Here is a 14988-nt window from a genome sequence, read left to right on the forward strand (position 1 = left end):
AAGAACCTTTAATGATACAAGATGGCTCTAAATGAATGATTAGATACTGCATTAATCTATTTTATACAGCATAACCCATTTTAGAGAATTCAAGGCATATATATATATTTATTTTTGATTTTAGGATGGAACTTAGATGTGTCATAGCTGTCATACGTCATGGGGATCGAACACCGAAACAGAAAATGAAAATGGAAGTCAGGCACCAAAAGTATGTTTTAAGTGGAATAATTTAGTACTCATATACTTTTAAGATTTCTGATAAAGTGATAAGCTCTTTTGGTTAATATAGTATATAGAAAGACTTTTGCCTTGACTGTTTCTTGGCCATCAACATCTAAACCATATAAAAATGCATACAAAGTTCATTTAAAATAATAGTGTATTGTAGTAAACATTATTTTGGCAGTATCCATAAGTGTCATCAATCTGAATTGGCTGTTATTTATTGCCATAAAGTTATCCTATTTAATCTTGGTTTATCATTCTCTTGAGTTGCATTCTTATAGTCACTAACCTGTCAACCTTCTAGAGAAAATTAGGATGAAAGTTCCTGTTACTTCTATTCAGTGTTTGATTTGGGGAATATATAATTTGAAAACCTGAGTCATTAAGTAGGTATTGAAGTAGAACGTAGATGTTTTTTAATGCATATGCAGTGATTTCAAAAAATATAATAATTTAGCATTCACTTTCCACCTTTAGAAATCATTTAAAATTAATATGATTATTAGATATGGTTTAGGAAAGTACTAAATTTTATTAATAAACTTTAGAGGAGCTATGTGGTGTAGTAAGCAAGGATGCACAGTACTGGGAACCATAGACCTTGAGTTCTGGTCTCATATCTATCACTAATTGTTATTTACTAGTTTAAATGTATGGTAGTGACATTAATGATTGCAAATGACTAACATTGCTCTGTCCTTTTTTTTATAAGATTTTTTGACCTCTTTGAAAAGTGTGATGGATATAAATCAGGGAAATTAAAACTCAAAAAGCCAAAACAATTACAGGTGAGTATATTTGCTCTCTTGTTGACTTTTAAATTTTCAGTGGTGAAATTACATGAAAATTCAATTCTTTATTAATTTATTTTTATAGGAGGTGCTAGATATTGCAAGGCAACTTCTTACAGAGCTGGGGCAAAATAATGATTCTGAAATTGAAGAAAACAAGTCAAAACTTGAACAACTTAAGACGGTACTAGAAATGTAAGTATCTTTTTGAAACCCTGAGTTGTAAACTGCTGGCAGTTCTCTCTGTTTATATGTGTGACTTTCCATTGTAATTTCCTGCAGTGATCCTTTGGCTCTCTACCACTGTAGCTAAGGAGGAATGAGTGAAAAACCATTGTCAGATTGTTGTATTGAAGGTTATTGTTTTAGTTTTAATTTTAATTTGAATGCGATTAAAAAAGAATATCAGATTTGGGTTTCCCAGGAAGTACTTGTTCTAATGAACACTACATTGCTAATGTGACCACAGATTCAATGCCATTTAAATAAAAAAGGTCTGAACTGTGCTTAAATCAAGTTAAACTTTCATCCACCAGTATTCTTTTTTTTTAATTTAATTTTATTTTTTGACAGGCAGAGTGGACAGTGAGAGAGAGACAGGGAGAAAGGTCTTCCTTTGCCGTTGGTTCACCCTCCAATGGCCGCCACGGCCGGTGCGCTGCGGCCGGCGCATCGCGCTGATCCGAAGGCAGGAGCCAGGTGCTTTTCCTGGTCTCCCATGGGGTGCAGGGCCCAAGCACTTGGGCCATCTTCCACTGCACTCCCTGGCCACAGCAGAGAGCTGGCCTGGAAGAGGGGCAACCGGGACAGAATCCGGCGCCCTGACTGGGACTAGAACCCCCACCGGTATTCTTAACAACAGTATTCTTATTAAATATTTACATATTTGACCACATATAATCTGATTTCCTATACTTTTTAGACATGTATACATTTATATTTTCATATATTTCTGCACTTTATAATGTCTTTAGGATTTGCTAACTTTTGTTTAAAAGAAGAAGGTATATGGTTTTATTTATTTATTTGACGGACTCAGAGAGACAAAGAGACAGATAGTTAATGAGCTCCCATCCACATGTTCACAACCCAAATGCCCACAGTGCTTGCGGCTGGGCCATGCTGAAGCCAGGAATGGAAAAGTCAATCCATGTTTGCTCCATGGGTAGCAGGAACATGAACCAGTAACTTGCTTGTTGCCTCCCAGAGTGCATATTAGCCAGAAGATGGAATCAGGAGCAGGGCTGAGACCAGTATGGGATGCAGGCAACCTCATCAGTATCTTTATAACCAGGCCTCTGTACCTTGTTTTTAATGTGCTTAGAATGACTACACATTCTCTGCTAGGCAATTTTGAATTCAGTAAGGCAGTTACAAATAGCAAGATATATTATTGTGTGTGAATTGATTTTTCTCCACATAGTTTTTAGTTTTTCTTTAGGAAATCATATCAGTAGTTACTTACTATTGTCTGTTTTGCTTGCTCTTTTATTTCTCAGGTATGGCCATTTTTCTGGAATAAATCGTAAGGTTCAGCTGACTTACCTCCCTCATGGTTGTCCTAAAACATCTAGTGAAGAGGAAGGTATGTCATTCTTAATGCTTGCTGGATTTTACGTATATACATTGACTCACTATTCATTGTTGACTACCTTTGGGTCACCTACTGCTTAACAGTTTAGGGATAAGCGTGTTAAATAAATAAATAAATAAAGTGGAATTTTGTTAACTATGCCTTCTATCCTAAAGGATAGATTTTGATCTTTATCTTTTAAGTTCAGGGTAGCTTTTATTATTTTGAAAACTTCTTAGGACTTCCCTTTTACTCTGGGATTGTTTCAAATACTATTTAGATAGTGTTCTTTATTGGGCCCTTCTTCTTCCTTTAATAGGGGTTGGCAGAATATACAGGAAGATAAAGCTCAACAAATACCCAAAGACTATATGAAAAATACACAATCGATGTGTTTCTAAAAAATGATAAACAGGAAGAAAACTCAAATATCCAAGGACTATAAGAAAAAAGAATCAATGTGTTTCTAAAAATAAGTTGATATTTTTCTCCACCTAATAAACCAGAACAAGCATTTAAATTAAGATTGATCTCCTAAGAGCAGTCTATACATGAATCCAAAAATTTATTTACCTTTTCAAAGAAAAATGGGCAGGAGTTAATGATGTCATCTCAAGAAAAGAAATGAAGTTGGCTAGTAAAATCATGATGATACGGTAATGCAAGTTTAGTGTCCTTTACCAGAAGTCTTTCAAATTTTGGATTTTTTTCAGATTTTGGAATAGTCACCCTATACCTGAGTTATCTTGAGAAAAGGATCCAAGTATAACACAAAATTCATTAATGTTTCATATATACCTTATACACATAGCTTGTAGATGATATAGTACCATGTTTTAGTAAGTGCCTAACGCTATTTGGGTGAGTTCCAAAAGACTTTGAATGAAGCAAACAATATGAAGTACTAAGTGGCCAAGTGCAAAATTAGAAATTAGAGTGAAAGACATTGAAATAGATTCTACTTCAAATGGCTCCTAGAAAGGTATTTCTAAGGTTTCAGGTTGCTTTGTGAAATTTGTTGCAGGAGATACATGTAGGAATTCTAATGTATTAAAATGCCAGGTCTTATTATTCCCGAGGGAGTTATGAGAATGACATCAATGGAAATTGAGTATCAGCATTTCTGTCCTTTCAGCTGAAGTCCAAAGGTAGCAGAAGGCACCACAGCCAGTGGCAAAATGATCAAGCTGTCACACTTTCTCAAGGCATTCTCTCCCCTGTCCAGTAATTTCATGTTCCTTGGATGTGTAGAAATCATTCTGCTAATAAGCCTAAGCCTTACGATTCAGAGGTCAATTTTTATATAGTATTTCTTTATAAATTTTGTGCACAAAATAAACAGCTTCATGGTATGGAATCTTCCACTTGTGGCATTGTTTCAGCTTTAGATTTTGGAACATTTTGGATTCCAGATTTCAGGTGAAGGAAGCTCAACCTGTAATAATGTCTCTTACTTGATACTGCCATAGTGTTTTCTTACTCTTTTCTTTTCCAAAGGGCTAATAAAGAATGCTGACAAGCGTGCATTGCAACAGGATTTCAGACCACTGGTAGAAGTATAAATTGTACAACTTTTTGAAAATGAATTTCAACAAAAGAAAAACTTTAACTAAATTTCCTATGCTTTGAACTTAATTTTACTTACAAGAATCTATCCCAAGGAAGTAGATATGTTCATAGAAAGATTGATCTTTAGAGTATTCACAATGGCTTTGTTTCTAGTGACAAAAATAGAAGTAAACGAATGGTTATCTTAAATGTAAAAACAACTTTGAGTATATTAATGTTGCATATTATCATTTAATATATTGCTCTCATCACATTTTGTGATTAGTACCAATACAGGTTAATTTCCTTTATCAGTGTTTATAATAAAAAATGTTCCATAAACAAATATACTTTTTACAAAATCAGTAACAGTCCTTCCTAACATGAAGCTGGTATTGGCCAGCTTGGTAAAGTTCACTCATGCAACTGCTAGCATGCCCAAGGGAAAGGTGAGTTTCTGTCACTTATAATGAGTCACCATTAAATTCTTTTAGTGCCTAGATGCTCATTTTTAAATTACCTCTTTTTCCAAAATGTAACACAGGTCTTGAAACCAAGATAAATTTGCAGGTCAGAATTAAGTACAGAAATTCATGAATTTATTATATCTCTCATCTGACAGAAATCTGTGATTTGGGATGTAGAGAGGTTCCACAATTCCAAATTTTAAAAGTTGCCCATGACTACATTTTGTTGTTTGCATAAAATTTTAATTAAAATAAATGCTGGTCTCCATCATTGCATGTTTTCTGAAAAATTATGCAAATCACTGATTGCCCATCATAACCTGTATATCTTCTTCACCTCAGCTAGCATAAATTTCCTTTGATGCCACAGCACTCCCGAAGGCACTTGATATGAGGACAGATAAAAGAACTCTTAATCTAGCTGATAGTAGAGCAACTAAATTACGTATATTGGCTAAATCACTAAGAACAGAAAAGAGAGAAGCAGTACTTTCCTCCAGAAAGTTAAGAGCCTTCTTCGTAAAGTATAGAAGAGATTTTAAAATTTCAGTAACATTTTAACATGTAGACTAAGGGATATTCCTGATAGAAACTACAGCCTGCAAAGATAAGCACAGTCAAGAAATAAAGCCTTTTGTTTTCTTTTGGGCCAATTTCCACTGCAGAGAAGAGCATAGAGAAGAAGTTAATGTTAGGGAATATCTACTTAAAGAAAAACATTTTCACATGTATTCTAGACAGCCGAAGAGAAGAACCGTCCTTGCTTCTGGTTCTAAAATGGGGAGGAGAATTAACTCCTGCAGGCAGAGTCCAGGCTGAAGAACTTGGAAGAGCTTTCAGGTGTATGTATCCTGGAGGTCAAGGTAAATCTTGTATTTTCTTTAAATTGATTAATTTTATATTGTATTTTTTCAAATCTTCATTTACTTTGTGCTATTATAAAATATAGAAATACAATGAGATAAAAATATAGCTTAAGTGATTTGAGGATTTATTTTCAGGAGATTATGCAGGGTTTCCTGGTTGTGGTTTACTTAGATTACATAGCACCTACCGACATGACCTCAAAATTTATGCTTCTGACGAAGGACGGGTACAGATGACTGCAGCTGCTTTTGCAAAGGTATAAATAAATATAAGTGGTTGTTTAAATTTTCATCTACTATTTAATTATAAAAGATTTTTACTTGGAACTTTTAACTAAAAACTCTAAAATGGCAGTCACAACTATATTATTAACTAATGCTTATTTATTGCTTTGCATTATAAAATTTATCATGTAACAATAGTTATTATGATTTTGTTATTTTGCATACTGTCTTTTAACCTGTGCTGTTTATATTTAATACATCTAGGGGCTGTTAGCTCTAGAAGGAGAGCTTACTCCCATTCTTGTTCAGATGGTAAAAAGTGCAAACATGAATGGTCTTTTGGATAGTGATAGTGACTCTTTGAGCAGTTGTCAGCAACGTGTGAAAGCAAGGCTTCACGAAATACTTCAGAAAGACAGAGATTTTACTGCTGAAGACTATGAAAAGGTGGGTCTTGGCAAACTTTTATATTGGAACCATTACATGCACAGAGAAAAGTACATAAAACAAATTAAGTGCTTACTTTATTTTCAAACACAAATACTCACCATCCAGGTTAAAAAAAAAAAAAAATATTGGAACAACCCTGGCTCCTGAATGCCCTTTCTCAGTTGCAACACATTCTCCATCTCCTAGAAACAGCTATAGTCTCAGAGCTATAGTCTTATAGTCCAGAATACTATTTTGGACTTGTATACCTCTCTAACCATCATGGTATCATTTTTAGATTTTAGCTCTCTTTTTAAAAAAGTTTTTTTATTTTAAATGACAACTGAAAATTGTACATAATTGTTTTTGCATAATGTGATATTTTGAAACATACATACATTATGGATTGGCTAAAATGAGTTATTTAGTATATGTATTACTTCACATACTTATTTTTTGTGGTGAGAATACAATCTACTTTCTTATTGATTTTTAAAATTAAAATACATTGCTATTAACTATAGTTATTAAGTTGTACAATATATCTCTTTGACTTATTCCTTCTAACTGAAATTTTATATCCTTTGACCAATATCTGTCTAAGCACTTCCTGCTCCTGACGCTGGCAACCACCATTCTACTCTGTCTATTCTATTGAGTTCAGCTTTTGTAGATGTCACATCTGAGTGACGTCATATGTAATAGTCATGGAAGTTCATGTATGTCTTAGACATGCTGGTTCCATTGCATTTGGATATATATACCCAGTAGTGGGATTGCTGGATTTTGTGGGTAGTTCTAGTTCTAGTTTTTGAACAGCCTAGGTGCTGTTTTCCATAGTGGCAGTACTGATAATTCTGTGTGTGTTTTATGTCTGCTGTGTATTATATTTGTGAAGCTTGTCCATATTGTTGACTGTTGACTGTTTACATAGTGTAGTGTTCTATTTTAGAGTTGGCAGACTTTTTCCATAAATGACCATGTGATCTCTGTTGCAGGGTTTTGTTTTTTGTTTTTCAGGATAACCTTTAAATATGTAAAAATCATTTTTTAAAGATTTATGTATTTATTTGAAAAGCAGAGTAACGGAGAGCAGAGGCAGAGAGAGAGAGAGATCTTCCATCTGCTGGTTTATTCCTCAAATGGCTGCAATGGCCAGAACTGGGCTGATCTGAAGCCAGGAGCCAGGAGATTTTCCAGGTCTACCACGTGGGTGCAGGGGCCAAAGCACTTGGGCCATCTTCTACTGCTTTACCAAGCCATAACAGAGAGCTGGATTGAAAGTAGATCAGGGACCAGCGCTGTGGTGTAGCAATTGTAAAGCCGCTGCCTGCAGTGCTGGCATCCTGTATGGATGCTGGTTCGAGTTCTGGCTGCTCCACTTCTGATCCAGCTGGGTCTCAAACTCACCTATATGGGATGCTGGCACTGCCGGTGGCTGCTTTACCTGCTGTTTCAGCAGGTAATTTAACTGGATCTTTTGATTACCCATAGGATTTTTTTCTTCCTTTACAATCTTTTTAAATTTGTTTTCTTTCCTTATTTCAATACTTAAAGCTCTCAAAACAATATTAAGTAATAATAGCATTTCTTTTCTTGCCCATATTCTCAGAGGAAAACTTTTAATATTTATTCATTAATTATGAAGTTTTCTGGTTGATTTTTAGCAGGGAAATTTTTCAAAATAAGGAAATTCCATTCTGTTCCTATTTAGCTAAGAGATTTTAATTGTAAAATTTATTGAATTTTATAATATCTGTTATCTGGTACCATCATAGAATAAGTTGAATGTGAACCTAATGTGGGTCCTAGAATAAGCCTAACTTTTTAAATATTTTTAATATATTGCTGATTTTAGTTTGCTAATATTTTTCATTAGTTTTGTGTCTATGCTTTTGAATTAGGTTGCCCATTCCTTTTTTTGCCTTGTTATTATGTCTTTGTTTTCAGTGTCAGGATTATGCTAGCTTCATAAAATTAGAGAGTGCCCTATTTTGGAGGAGTGGTTTGTATACAAATATTTCATTAAATTCTTTTTAACTTTGTTTTTTCAAAATAATTTCAAATTCACAAAACAAAAATTGTGAAATGGTAATACAAAGTTTTCCCCTCCTCCCTCTGCCCTCTTAACATCTCATATTGCTGTATTTGTCACATTTAATAAACCACACCCAGCTTCCCTATTTTGTTGTATCCAAACTCCTTTTATCCCTCTCACCCGGCCCAGCCTCTAGTAGACAACTTTCTGTATTGAGATTCAGTTTTCTATTGTTTAATTTTAGCTCCTGCATAAAATGGAGAATGTGTGATGTTTTTGTTTTTCTCCATTTTTTTTTTTGCTCAACCCGATGTCTTCAGGTTCCATCCATTTTGCTGTAGATGACAGCATTTCATTTAAGTAGCTGAATAGTATTCCATTGTGTATGTGTACTACAGTTTCTTTATCCATTTATTTATTGATGAATACCTTTGTTGATTTTGTATTTTGGATATTGTGAACAGTGCCACTGTATCACTTTGTTTTTTATTTATTTATTTTTTATTTTTTGACAGGCAGAGTGGACAGTGAGAGAGAGAGACAGAGAGAAAGGTCTTCCTTTTGCCATTGGTTCACCCTCCAATGGCCGCTGTGGCCGGCGCACCGCGCTGATCCGATGGCAGGAGCCAGGTACTTATCCTGGTCTCCCATGGGGTGCAGGGCCCAAGCACCTGGGCCATCCTCCACTGCACTCCCTGGCCACAGCAGAGAGCTGGCCTGGAAGAGGGGCAACCGGGACAGAATCCAGTGCCCCGACTGGGACTAGAACCCGGTGTGCCGGCGCCGCTAGGCGGAGGATTAGCCTAGTGAGCCGCGGCGCCGGCCCAACCACTGTATCACTTTGATACAGTAAGTTCATGTTTTCTTGGTATTTACCCAATAGTGGAACTGCTGGATTATATGACAGTTCCATTTCTAGATTTTTTAAACCAATCTGATGTTTTGCACAATGACTACATTAATTTGCATTTGCATCATTTGTTTCTGTCTTTAATACTAGCCATTCTGGGCCAGCGCCACAGCTAAATAGGCTAATCCTCTGCCTGCGATGCCGGCACACCAGGCTCTAGTCCCGGTCGGGGCGCCGGATTCTGTCCCAGTTGCCCGTCTTTCAGCCAGCTCTCTGCTGTGGCCCGGGAGTGCAGTGGAGGATGGCCCAAGTGCTTGGGCCCTGCACCCACATGGGAGACCAGGAGAAGCACCTGGCTCCTGGCTTCGGATCAGCGTGGTACACTGGCTGCAGCGGCCATTGGAGGGTGAACCAACGGTAAAGGAAGACCTTTCTCCCTGTCTCTCTCACTGTCCACTCTGCCTGTCAAAAAAAAAAAAAAAAAAAATGCTAGCCGTTCTGACAGGGGTAAGATGGTATCTCATTGTGGTTTTGATTTGTACTTTTCTGATGACTAGTTACATCGAACATTTTTTTACAAATTTATTGGCCATATTTATTTCATTTGAGAAGTGTCTACTCAGGTCCTTTGACCATTTCTTAATAGGATTGGTTATTTTGTTGTTGAGTTTTTTAAGTTGCTGAAATATTCTGCATATTAGTCCTGTGTTTTTATGTTCTTTTGTTGTAGTGTCTCCTTTTTGATCTCTAATATTGTATGAGTTTTTTTTTCTTGTTAGTCTGAAGATTTGTCTATTTTCTCAAAAGACTAGACTTTTCATACTGTTGCTCTTTTTTTTGTTGTTGTTGTTTCAGTTTCATTTATTTAGCTCTGATACTTATTTCTCATCTCTTGCTGATTTGGGGTTTGTTTTTCCTAAGTACTCGAGATGCATCTTTAGATCATTGTTTGAGACTTCTCTTTTTTAGTAAGCACTTAACTGCTATAAACTTCTTCGTTCTGTTTTGCTGTATCCCATGTTCGATGTGTTGTGTTTTCATTTGTTCCAAGAAATTTTTTATTTCATTTTTAATTTCTTGAGTGATCCCTTGGTCGTTCAAGAACATGTTATTTAATTTCTATGTATCTAGAAATTTTCTATTATTCTTGTTGATTTCTAGGTTTATTCCTTGTGGTTTAATTTCAGTCTATTACAAATTTATTAAGAATTGATTTGTGTCTTATTATGTGGTTTGTCCTAGAAAATGTTCCATATGCTGATGAGAAGAATGTATATTCTGTAGCTGTTGGGTGAAATATTCTTTAATTTCTGTTTGGTCCAGTTGCTCAATAGTATAGTTCAAATCTGATTTATCTTTGTTGATTTCCTATCTGGATGATCTGTCTATTGATGTCAGTGGGTGTTAAAGTCCCCTACTATTACAGTATTGGAGGCTGTTTCTCTCTTAAGGTCTAATAATATTTGCAGTAATTGAATGGCTTTATGTTGAGTACATATATATTTATGATTGTTATATATTCTTGCAGAATTATCTTGTAATCAACATATAATGTCCTACTTTTTTTTTTTTACAGTTTTGGAGTTAAAATTTGTTTAATCTGATAGGAATATACCTATGCTGCTTGTTTTTGGTTTCCATCTGCATGGTATATCTTTTTCTTGCCCTTCACTTTCAGGCTATGTAAATTTTTACCTGTGAAGTGAGCTTCTTGTAGGCAGCATAAAGTTCAATTTTGTTTGTATATCTACTTAGCCAACCCTATATCTTCTGACTGGGGAATTTAGTCCACTTAAGTTCAGCATTAATATTAACAGATAAAGACCAGCGCCGTGGCTCACTTGGCTAATCCTCTACCTGCAGCACCGGCACCCTGAGTTCTAATCCCGGTTGGGGCGCCGGATTCTGTCCCGGTTGCTCCTCTTCCAGGCCAGCTCTCTGCTTTGGCCTGGGAGTACAGAGGAGGATGGCCCAAGTACTTGGGCCCTGCACCCGCATGGGAGACCAGGAGAAGCACCTGGCTCCTGGCTTCGGATCAGTACAGTGTGCTGGCCGTAGTGGCCATTTTGGGGTTGAACCAACGGAAGGAAGACCTTTGTCTCTGTCTCTCTCTCACTGTCTAACTCTGCCTGTCCCAAAAACAAAAAACAAACAAAATATTAACAGATAAGAACTAACTCCTGTCATTTTGTTGATTCATTATTGATTATGTCTGCGTTGCCAGTGAATTTAGTACTGTATGCATTTTCATGTTCACTTTTACTGTAGGACTCCCTTCAGGAATTCTTGTAAGGCTGATCTGGTAATGAATTGTCTTGGTTTTTTATTCTCTAGGAAATACTTTATTTCTTCTTCACTTTTAAATGATAATTTTGCTGGATATAATATTGTTTGTTTAAAAGTTTTTCTTTTTAGATATTAATTATATAATCCCACTCTCTTCTGGTCTGCTAGATTTCTGCTGAAAAGTCTGCTGTTAGTCTAATTTATTTTCCCTTAATATGTAACTTGGTGTTTTTCTCTCACTGTCGTTGGGATTCTCTACTTACCCTTAGCTTTTGGCAATTTGACTATAAAATGCCTGGGACAAGATCTTTTTTTGGTTAAATCTGGCTGCAGTTCTTTGAGCTTCCTGTATCTGGATGTCCATATCTCTTTCAAGATGTGGGAGGTTTTCAATTATTACTTTATTTAGTAGGTTCTCATATTTTTACTTCTCTTCTCCTTCAGACATCCCTATAATACTAATATTTGTTCAATTAATGGTATTCTATGTGTCACATAAGTTTTCTTTATTTGTTACAATTCTTGCCTCTTTATTTTTGTCTCCCTGCGTTGTTAACAAAGTCTTGTCCACCAGATCAGAAATTCTTTCTTCCATTTGATTGATTTTTTGTTGAAGCTGTCAATTTTATTTTTTATTTCATCAATTGAAGTTTTCAGCTCAAATTTATTTTTGTTTCTTTTCAGTGATTCTTATCTCTTCATTGAATTTCTCATTCATGCCATCTATTCTTTTCTTCCCTTTTTTAAACTGTCTGCTTGCTCTTGCATCTCGTTACATTTCCTTAGGCTCATTACTCTGAGTTCTTTTTTGAACATTGCATAGATTTCCTTTTGATCAGGATCTATTTCTGGAGAACTGTTGTGTTCCTTTGGAGGTGTCAATTTTCCTTGCTTCTTCATGTTTCCTGTGTCCCTACAGTTACATATGTTGTTTGGCAAAATAGCCCTGCTGTTTTTTGTTTTTTTTTTTTTTTTAATGTAGTAAGTTTCATTGGAAAAGACTTCATGTGGATGAAATGTGGGATCTCACTTGGGTTGTTTGTTGATTTAGCTTAGCTTCTAGGTGACCTCAATCTCTGTTTCTTCAGTAGTAATCAGCGCCCACACAGTCTATAAGAGCACAGTTGTCTAGTCTGCAGCAGTTTGTGGAGGTAGCAGTATGACTTTGAAGTGGATATGAGCTTCTAAAAGTGTGTGTGTTTAGTATGTAGAGAGTTGGGTATCAGTCACACTTGGGTTTGTGATGGCTGTTGCCATATCTGTTGCTGTGGGACACAAAAAGTGCTGTCTCCTTGTCCTACCTGGCAATCTTGAGCAATGCTGGGATTTGTGGCAACTATAGCTATGGTGCTCAGTGTGTGTATATATATATGTGTGTGTGTGTGTGTGTGTGTGTGTATATATATATATAAATATATACACACAGACACATTATATGTTATATATGTGTTATATGTGTTATATATGTTATATATATGGTGCATATACCATATGGTGTATGATGTGGATAGGACCTTATCCAGACCCTGTTATGTAGGAGTGACTAATGCTGGCACTTAATCACCAGGAGCCCACGTTCCAGCACTGAGATATTAAGGGGACCTTTCTCTAGTCCCACAGGGTGCATATAGGTTATGCTGAGGTGTAGGTCTGGAGCACTGGAATTCAGGTAGCCTCTTCCCTAGATTCTGCAGGGTACACTCCAGTGACTTTCCTCCCAGCAACATGGCATCCCTGGCAGTGGATGTGGGAAAGGATTGGTGGGTGGTGGGATGCACTTTGTACTTTGTTTCTCCATCTCTACTGGACTTGAGAGTCTGTGCTATTTACAGATCTTTTCACTTCCTTGTGAAGTTTTTCCCACAGTCTCTTCATTTCTATTATTTCACATATTAGAACCCTTTTCCTGGCAAGATGGCATTCCCCGACCAAGGAACCAGGATAGGAGTGGCGGGCAGCTATAGTTGGCAGCATCAAAGATGGTAGTGTGCTTTGGTTCTCTCACCTTCTCTCTCTCTCTCTCTCTGCCTCCTCCCTCCTAGTTCAGAGAGTCTGTGCAGTTTGCTGCTCCCATCACTTCTTTAGTGACGTGTTCTTCAGTCAGTTTCTCAGTTTTAATCCTTTATACATAGAACCTATTTCCCAGCAAGATGTCTCCCTGCTAGGTCTCTGAGGTAGGAACAGTGGCAGCAGTGCTATGCTTTGTTTTTTCTTTCTCTCTCTCTGCTGGTTTTTGGAGTCCTCTTTGTAGTTCCTTTCTCTTTACTGAAGCTTCCCCTCAGACATCTTCCAGAAATGTGGTTCTTATCTCATTGTTTTGAAACTTTTTTCTGACTGAGTTGAATGCAGATCTTCTCTATTCAGCCACCTTGATCCTGGCCATTTTTTGGTAAAATTTACTGGTAAATCCTGTGGATATTTTCTTTGTGCAAAAGTCTATTAAGAAGAAACCTGAGTAGTTTAGTACTTCTCAGTTATGTCTCTGTTACTATTGTTAGGTTTGATTCTCTAGAAGTTTATTCATAATATCTTTTAAGTTCTTGGCAGTAGGTACCAGATATACAAAGATGTCTCTTCTTGTTTCATAATATTATGTGTTCTTTCTTTTTGTCTTGATCTCTTTCTTCATGATTGATCAATTTTATTGGTCCTTTCAAAGAACAGTTGTTTAGATCTTTTGGCTCTCTGAATTATGTGCTGTTCCCCATTTACTAAATTCTTATTTAATATTTTATTCTTTATACTTCTGAACTTTTATTTTGCTTTTTTTCTAACTAAAAGCCAGTGACTTTAGCTGATGCATATAAAATGCATTCTTGTGCATTTTTTATGAAATATGCACTCTATACCATGAATTTTCCTTAATGTACTCTTGACTATATCCATAAATTTTGAAATTAATGCTGTTTGACACATTTTTTTTTATTTTCTTTGTCATTTCTTTTTAGATGCTTGGTCTGTTTATTTTCTTTCATTATTTTTAATTTCATATCTTTTATAAAAATCAAATCTTGTAAATTTTTCTTTTTTTGTGTTAAAATTTCCCACTATAGTTATGGATTTAGCTTGTCTTTGTAGTTCTCTTAATTCTTGCTTTACATATTTTGATGCCATCTTGTAGGGAACATAAATTTAGCATTGCTATAACTTTCTGTAATACTTTTGGTGTCAGCATTTTAAGTGCTACATATTTATAAAGGTTGAGCATTCACAATATGAAATCATAAGTACTCCAAAATCCAAAACATTTTTAACACTAATATAATGGCCCAGGTAGAAAATTCCATACTAATGTAATGTGACAGACCAAACTACAGGCATGCTGAAAATATTGTATAAAATTACTGTTGGTCTGTTGTATAAAGTATATGTGAAAAGGAAATGGATTTTGTGTTGATTTGGTTCCCAGCTCAAAGGCTTACTGTCTTATTATATATATCGCAATATTTCCAAAATGCAAAAAAAAAAAAAAAGAAGCAAACACTCTGGTCCCAAGCATTTCAGATAAGGAATATTCTTAAATAAATAAAAAAAGCTCTCCTGCCTGCTTTTTATTTTTTCTCTCCTTCACTACTTTGTTCTTTTTTCTGTTAGTTGAAAAAAATTATATTTGTGGGGTGGCATTGCAGAGGCCAGCCTAACCCTTTGCATCACAAGGACTGCCCCATGTTGGTTTGGTTTTGCACT

General features: G+C 35.8%; 1 protein-coding gene across 29 annotated transcripts in view; it reads left to right on the top strand.

The window, feature by feature from the left end:
- The window catches only part of PPIP5K2 (diphosphoinositol pentakisphosphate kinase 2), an 85301-nt gene that overhangs the window by 27384 nt on the left and 42929 nt on the right, over positions 1-14988 (top strand). For 22 of the 29 annotated variants that reach the window (XM_070056499.1, XM_051853945.2, XM_070056488.1 and 19 more), the window contains exons 11-17: positions 125-211; positions 941-1016; positions 1105-1214; positions 2519-2604; positions 5345-5470; positions 5609-5730; positions 5963-6145. In XM_070056499.1, the coding sequence (XP_069912600.1) occupies positions 125-211; positions 941-1016; positions 1105-1214; positions 2519-2604; positions 5345-5470; positions 5609-5730; positions 5963-6145 (790 nt within the window). The remainder of the gene's footprint in view (positions 1-124; positions 212-940; positions 1017-1104; positions 1215-2518; positions 2605-5344; positions 5471-5608; positions 5731-5962; positions 6146-14988) is intronic. The other 7 variants (XM_070056487.1, XM_017344620.3, XM_051853942.2 and 4 more) reach the window with 1 other exon arrangement.

The sequence above is a fragment of the Oryctolagus cuniculus genome, chromosome 14 (assembly GCF_964237555.1).
Source record: "Oryctolagus cuniculus chromosome 14, mOryCun1.1, whole genome shotgun sequence".
NCBI classification, from domain to species: domain Eukaryota; kingdom Metazoa; phylum Chordata; class Mammalia; order Lagomorpha; family Leporidae; genus Oryctolagus; species Oryctolagus cuniculus.